Source organism: Sceloporus occidentalis, unplaced genomic scaffold (genome assembly GCF_023333645.1).
Source record: "Sceloporus occidentalis isolate IW3139 unplaced genomic scaffold, rSceOcc1.0.p SCAF_525, whole genome shotgun sequence".
Classification (NCBI taxonomy): domain Eukaryota; kingdom Metazoa; phylum Chordata; class Lepidosauria; order Squamata; family Phrynosomatidae; genus Sceloporus; species Sceloporus occidentalis.
In genome coordinates this window covers 21,919-29,592 of record NW_028317505.1, presented here as the reverse complement: position 1 = coordinate 29,592, position 7,674 = coordinate 21,919, and the positions used below count along the sequence as shown (strand labels likewise).

At 47.3% G+C, this 7,674-nt stretch overlaps 1 protein-coding gene across 2 annotated transcripts; it reads left to right on the top strand.

Moving 5' to 3' along the window:
• The first annotated feature begins 2,197 nt into the window (after positions 1–2,197).
• Positions 2,198–7,674, top strand: LOC149271405 (homeobox protein HMX2-like). 2 transcript variants are annotated; one of them, XM_089507474.1, is made up of 2 exons: positions 2,198–2,507; positions 7,091–7,674. In XM_089507474.1, exons 1-2 carry the CDS (start codon positions 2,198–2,200, stop codon positions 7,672–7,674), a joined length of 894 nt encoding a protein of 297 aa, XP_089363600.1. The 2 variants fall into 2 exon arrangements, with proteins under 2 accessions (XP_089363600.1, XP_089363599.1); XM_089507473.1 differs by having other exon boundaries at positions 7,055–7,674.

The following is a 7,674-nucleotide window of genomic DNA, read 5'->3' as shown; positions in this document are numbered from 1 at the left end:
GGGATGGATGCCATGAAGGCTCAAAGGCGACTTGTAGGGATATATCGAGTTTCTTTCCTCAGGCTTCTGCTCCCAGCTTCTTGATTTCAGGGAGTCTCCCAGGTGCTCCTAAGATCCCTTTGCATCCTGGTTTTTCCAGACTCACATGGATACAGATTTTAAGGAGGGAATCTGGGTGAATCCACCAGGCAGGAGTGTATGGGTTTCTCTATAAGAAAAAAAGGGGAGGCTTTGGAGGGGAAAGAAGCCAGGAGACCGCCAAGGAGGACAAGGCCCCGCAAAATGTTGGACAACGTGTATTATTGTTATTATTATTATTATTATTATTATTTCCCGCTTTTTTCCAAGTTGGAACGCAACTTTAAAAAAAATACAATTAAAAACCTACAGAAGTGAACATTAAAACAGAATTAAACTGATACAGCATGTAGGATATTCAAGAAAAATGGAGGGCATGACCAAGTCAAAGCACAAAACACTCTTAGAAATACAAACTCCTGCTTTTCTTCGTCATGTTCCAGACGGAGGACATTTGGGAATTCCTCCTGGACAAGGAGGTGGAAATGTAGGACAGGTCCTGGAAAAGAAAGACGTGTCTGGTCAACCTGGTTTGTTGCTGTTGCTGTTGTTGTGGCGTGTCTTTGGGTCGTTTCTCACTTATGGCGACCCTAAGGGGTGAACCTACCCTGGGGTTGTCTTGGCCAGATTAATTCAAAGGGGGTTTGCCTTTGCATTCCCCTAAGGCTGAGAGAGTGTTTCAAGGCCTAGCCTGGTCTCCGGAATCATAGTCCAGCTTTCAAGCACGTCACCTCTTCTTTGTGGCTGTGTGCCGCCTTTCACTTATGGCGACCCTAAGGCCATAAGTAAACCTATCCTGGGGTTTTCCTGGCCTTCTCCCTGAGAGGCTGAGAGGCTGTGACTTGCCCAAGGTCACCCAGTGGCTTTGTGTACTGTGTGTCTTCAAGTCCTTCCCGACTTATGAGGACCCTCAGGCGGTGACCCTACCCCAGGGTTTTCTTAGCAAGATTTGCTGACGGGAGCTTTGCCTTGGCCTTTCCCTGAGAGGCTGAGAGATCACCCAGTGGGTTTCATCTACCCCCCTCCAAAAAAACCATCCTATCTCCCAGAGTCCTAGCCCAACCCTCAAACCAGGAGAACACTTTCTGGTGGCTCTGCGCCTCCAAGTCCTTTCTGATTTATGGCGGCTCTCAAAGTTGGGCGACCCTATCCTGGGGTTTTCTTGGCAAGATTTAGAACCATAGAATCGTAGAGTTGGAAGAGGACCCCAAGGGCCATCCAGTCCAACCCCATTCTGCCATGCAGGAACTCTCAATCAAAGCACCTCCAACAGATGTCCATCCAGCCTCTGTTTAAAGACCTCCAAGGAAGAAGACTCCCACACTCTCTGAGTCCAGCAGCCTTTACTGTCAGGAAGTTCCTCTTAATCTTGAGGTGGAATCTCTTTTGCTGTAGCTTTTAGCCATTGTTCCGGGTCCTGTTCTCTGGAGCAGCAGAAAACAAGCTTGCTCCATCTTCAGTGTGACACCCCTTCGAATATTTAAACAAGACTATCATATCACCTCTTAACCTTCTCTTCTCCAGGCTAAACGTACCCAGCTCCCTAAGTCTTTCCTCCTAAAGCATGGTTTCCAGACCCTTCTCCATTTTGGCCGCCCTCTTTTGGGCACTCTCCACTTTGTCGACGTCCTTTGCTCAGGGGAGGGTTGCTGAGAGGCTGAGAGAGTGTGACTTGCCCAGATCAGCCAGTGGGTTTCACCTCCACATCAAACACTCCCCCTCTCCCTATGCTTCTGCTTGGGGGCTGGAGGGGAAGGGCGAAGGAGGCACCGGGTCCAAAGGGGGGCCAGGGTCCTGGGGGGGCGTTGTAGACTTTTGAAACTTTCCGGGGCTGCGGAGCGGCTGGTGATTGGCGGAGGCGGATGGGACCTCCATGCAAATGAAGCCCCGCCACTCTCTCCAGCCTCCGCTGCCAGGAGCAGCTGCCTAGCCCCGGGAGCGCCGGAGGAGCATGCAGTCGGGCTCGGGCGGCTCAGGGGAAGGCTGCCCCGGACCCCGGACTCCGAAGGGGTCCCCCCCAAAGTAGGAGAGGCCCGGGATCCCCCTCCGATCCTCCATCCCTCCCTTCCTCTCCCAAGCCCCTTAGGCCCTTCTCCTCTCCTTCTCTTATGAGCCCAGGATGAGCAACAAAGAAGAGCCCAGCAGCAAAGGCTGTCCGGCCGCCTCCCTCTCCAGCTTCACCATCCAGTCCATCCTGGGCAGCGGGAGCAGCTCCTCGGAAGCAGCCAAGCCGGCCCCGGCCCCCCCGGCCTCCGTCTCCCTCTCGGTCTCCGCCTGGCCGGCCAGGAAGAGGAGCCTCTCCGTCTCCTCCGAAGAAGACGAGCCCGAAGACAGCTGGAAGCCCCCCGGGGCCTGCTTCTGCCCGGATTCGCACCCGGGACCCAAAGAGGCAAGCCACAAACACCAGCCCCTCAGTTTCGCCTGTCTCGGTGAGTATGGACAAGCTCCCTCCCCGCCGGGGAAGACAATAATTAATAATAATAATAATAATAATAATAATAATAATAACCGTCATCACCATCAACACCATCACCATCATCATCATCCCCCCACCAAATTCAGATCTTCATTGAAGTAGGATCGGGAAGGAGTTAGGACGAAAGGGTTTGCCTCTTGGTTAGCTCTGCAAAACTGGCTCCAGTTTGTGAATTGAACTTAAAATGTGGCAATGGGAAATTCACGTAAACATTCATTTCAAATGGAAAATGAGCTTAAAATGTGAAATTCGTTTTAAAGTTACTGAAAATGGGAAATGAACTTGAAACGTGGCAATGGGAAATTCACTTAAATTCACTTTAACCTTCGCTTCAAATGTGAAATGAGCTTAAAATGTGACAACGTGAAATTCACGTTAAAACATTAACTTAAAATGGGGGGAATCGCTTCAAAGGACCTTTCGGGTGGAATGAGTTGGAGCCTCGGTTGTGGAAGGGGAAAACGTGTTCCTTTGCACAATGTTTTTCTGCCTTGCAAAAGGGGCCAGGGAACCGTACTCAGGTGGTGTAGATGCGGGGTTAAAACCCGCTTTTAATACCCCCTTCGTCGTCCTCCTCCTCCTCCCTCTTGTTTCTAAGGGCGGGGGCAGGAGGGTGAATTTCACCAAGGATTAAAAGGAAGCAGAGAAGAAGAAAATCATTTTATTTTGTTAAAAAATGATAGTGTTATCTCTCTGCTCCCTCCCTTTTTCGCTTTCTGGAGGTGCCACTTGTTTATTCTGATAGATAACGGCGACTTCCCTCCTTCCTCAATTCATTAAACAAAAGGAAAGGGGGAAAAGTCTTTTGCCGGGTCGTTGAAAAAAATAGCCTGTGAAATGTTTAAATATCTACCAAAAAGCAAACAAACAAACCCAAAAACCACACAAACTTTCCTAACACAACAACGGGGGGGGAAAGCATCTTGGGGAAGATCTAGCCTGGGTTGTGTGTTTATTTGAAACCCAGAATTAAGTTGAATAGAGTTCAGCGACAACGTCCTTTCCTCCCGTAGAAAATAGGCATAAAATATAGTATGGGATGTAATTCGATACAGATAGATAGATAGATAGATAGATAGATAGATAGATAGATTACTCTCTCTCTCTCTCTCTCTCTCTTTCTCTCTCTCTCTCTCTCTCTCTCTCTCTCTCTCTCTCACCGGAGAGCAAGCCCAATTAACCACAATAGAGATATTCCGATGACTTTTAAACATTTATTGTTAGGATTACAGAATGACACCTAGACGAGATGTTAAGGGCGAGTGTCGCTTGGTCCGGAGTGAATTCTGGTTTTAAGAGAATCCGAATCCTTTCCAAGACAGGATCTCAAACTGGATCACTTCTGCAATGTTTTTGCGAGATGGGAACACTGGATGTGATCGAAACACACACAAAGGCACGAACAGGAGGGATGGTTAAGCATAGGCGAAGTGGAATAGATGTGGATTTATTCATTTCCCCTCCTCGGGGGAAGCCCAGGCGTTTACACTATGTTTGTGGATAATTACAATGCGGATTAAGCATAGTGGTTTAAACATAGGCGGATTAAGTATATGGTTAAGCATAGGAATAGATGTACAGTGAAACAGATGTACAGTACCTTCCCAAATCCACAAGACAGTGATGCCTTTATCGGGACACCCAAAATACACATTTGATTGGTCCCATCCTTGACTTGTGGATTTGGGATGATGCTGTCTTTTGCTATAGGGCCATCCCCTGGATATGTTTTCTAGAATAGTTATGTATTTAATTTTATTTATTTTTCCTGCCAGGTTTAAGCAGATGGGTTTATCCCCCCACCCCGATGTGCGTTTGTTATTTGGGATTGGTTTATTCCTAGGTGATCCAGGGAGTAGGTTAAGGACTCACACTAGTTCTTGCCGTTGTGATGCTAAAGGCACTTATTGTGTTTCCTTGTGGGTCTTTTAAAAATGTCTCCCCGCTCCAATCCCTAGGCAATATTATTAGTATTACCATATTAATTTATATCCCGCTTTTCCCCTTCAGAGTTGGAACTCAAAGCAGATTAGTTTATCCCTGGGTGTTTGGATAAGAAGAGACACGCAGTAAAGACATACACACTGCAAGGCGGAGGGTTAAGCGGAGGCAAACTGGAACAGATGTGTGTGTGTGTGTGTTTTGTATTATCCGTTTCCTTTTTTAATGTGAAGTCGAAGGCTTTCATGGGCGACATCCATACTTTTTTGTGGGTTTTTCGGGCTATATGACCATGTTCTAGAAGAGTTTATTCCTGACGTTTCTCTGAAGATGCCAGATGCCACAGATGCTGGAGAAAGGTCAGGAATAAACTCTCCTAGAACATGGTCATATAGCCCGAAAAACCCACAAAAATTACATTTTCTTTTTTGTCTTTTAAAACATTTCCCCCTCCTTCCAATCCCTAGCCAATATTATTATTGCATTAATTTATACCTGGCCTTTTCTCAAGCCTCCGCCCGACTCCAAGAAAAGTTAGAAGTCAAAGCGAACTAGAATAGATGTGTGATTTTTCCCCCCAGTTGTTGTTGTTGTTGTTGTTATTGTTGTTGTTGTTGTTGTTATCATTATCATTATATTCATTTATTCCCGCCCCCCAAAAAAAGTTGAAACTCAAAACGGATTAGTTTATTCCTGGGAATGAACTAGAGACAACAGTTGTTGTCATTGCGATGCTAAAGGCGCTTTAATGTTTTTCCTTTCTGGGTTTTCTTTTTTTGTCTTTTCCCCTAGGCAATATTATTATTATTATTATTATTATTATTATTATTATTATTATTATTATGTTAATTTATATCCTCCCCCAGTAAAATCCTTAAAGCGGATTGGTTTATTTCTGGATGTTGTCATTGAGATGATGAAGAGTTTTTTGTGTGTTTTTCCTGTTTCCGTTTTTGTCTTTTTTAAAAACAATATTATTGTTATATTAATTTATATCCCGCTTTTCTTTCCTCCTCCCAAAAGTTGGGCTTCAAAGTGAATAGGTTTATTCCTGGGTTTTCCTGGAAGTAGGGAAGGGACAAACCGCAGTCGTTGTCGTTGTGATGATGCTAGAGGCGTTTTTGTGTTTCCTTTTTTGCCTTTTTAAAATTTCCTCCCCACTCCTCCAATCCTTAGGCAATATTATCATTATATTCATTTATATTTCCCCCCCCTCCCCAAAAAAAGTTGGACCTCAAAGAGGATTGGTTTACTCCTGGATCATCGTTGTCATTGATGATCCCAAACACCCTGCAGAAATAATCCGGTTTGAGACCGCTTGAATTGCCCCGGGGGATTCTGGGAACTGTAGTTTTGGGATAGGATTCAGAGATATAGCCGTATAGAGAGATCTTGCAGCACCTTTGAGACTAAAAGAAAGAAAGGAGTCAGTCTCGTAGTCTCAGAGGTGCTACAAGTTCTCGCTGCATAGTTTTGTGAGACACTGAGCCTTCTCTGTCAGAGAGCATTGGGATGCTGAAGCCTTGTTTGTGTTTCTTCTTCTTCTCCTTGTTGCCTTTTTAAGACTCCATCCACCCTCCAATCCTTATAGCCAATATTATCATTATATTGATTTATATCCCTCTTTCCCCTCCAAAAAGCTGGACTTCAAAGCGGACTGGTTTACCTCTGGGAGTTGCCACTGTTTCAAAACACCCTGCAGAAATGACCCCGTTTGAGCTGCCCTAGGGGATTCTGGGAACTGTAGTTTGGGGATAGAATTCAAAGATCTATCCGGGTCAGTACGTAGAGTGGTACCAATTACAAATGCTGTGGTGTTGTGAGTAGAGAGAGAGAGAGCTTGTAGCACCTTTGAGACTCACTTGAAAGAAAGAAGTTGGCAGCATGAGCTTTCACAAAAAGCATCTGAGGAAGCAGACTGGAGTCTAAGAAAGCTCATGCTGCCAACTTCTTTCTTTCAATATGTAGAATGCTCTTGTAACACCTTTTTGAGACTCACTGGAAGAGAGAAGTTGGCAGCATGAGCTTTCCTGGACTCCAGTCTGCTTCCTCAGATGCATTTTGGGTTTGCGAGATGCACTGCAGCATTTTTGTGCTGTAGTTTTCTTGAGACTTTGAGCCTTCTCTGTCAGAAAGCATTGCGATGGGGTTTTTTAAAAGGCTTTTTGTACGGAGAGAGCTATTGTAGCACCTTTGAGGCTCACTGAAAGAAATATGCAGCGTGAGCTTTCCTAAACTTCAGTCTGCTTCCTCAGATGGATTTGGAGGAAGTAGACCGAAGTCTAGGAAAGCTCAGGCTGCCAACTTCCTTCTTTCTTTCATTTAGTCTCAGAGGTGCTGCAAGATCTCTCTCCATACTGATCCCACAGACTAACACGGCCATCTCTTTGAATAATAAGAATAATAGTAAGTCTAATGTGTCCGGGGAAGTAGACTTAAGTCTAGGAAAGCTGATGTCGCCAACTTCTTTCTTCCAGTGAGTCTCAAAGCTGCTGCAAGATCTCTCTCGGTACTGATGCCACAGATTAAGAGACACGGCTGTATCTTTGCATGCTAAAGGCTTTGTGTGTTTGTGTCTTTCCCTTCCTTCCGCAGGCCACCCCAAGGGCCCCGGGGCTTCGTCGGAGCGTCCCCCGGCGGCCTTCCTGCCCCCCTCGCAGCCCTCCTTCAAGGAGGAGAAGGAGAAGGCCCTGGGCCCTGGATCCCCTTCGCCTTCGGGGCCTTCGTCGGAGAGATCTCGGGAGGCCGGGGATCGCTCGGGGTCCTCCTCCTCTTCCTCCTCCTCGGCCAAGAAGAAGACGCGGACGGTCTTCTCGCGGAGCCAGGTCTACCAGCTGGAGTCCACCTTCGACCTCAAGCGCTACCTGAGCAGCTCCGAGAGGGCCTGCCTGGCCTCCAGCCTCCAGCTCACCGAGACCCAGGTCAAGACCTGGTTCCAGAACCGGCGCAACAAGTGGAAGCGGCAGCTCTCGGCCGAACTGGAGGCCGCCAACATGGCCCACGCGTCGGCCCAGACCTTGGTGGGGATGCCGCTGGTCTTCCGGGACAATGCCCTCCTCCGGGTCCCCGTCCCCAGGTCCATCGCCTTCCCGGCCCCCCTCTACTACCCGGCCGCCGGGAGTAACCTCTCCGCCGCCGCCCTCCCGCTCTACAACCTCTACAACAAGATCGACTACTGA

Coding starts and splice junctions, on each gene's coding strand:
- LOC149271405 (XM_089507473.1), top strand. CDS start 2,198: ATGAGCAACAAAGAAGAGCCCAGCAGCAAAGGCTGTCCGGCCGCCTCC. Junction 2,508..7,054: donor CCTCAGTTTCGCCTGTCTCG/GTGAGTATGGAC, acceptor TGCATGCTAAAG/GCTTTGTGTGTTTGTGTCTT.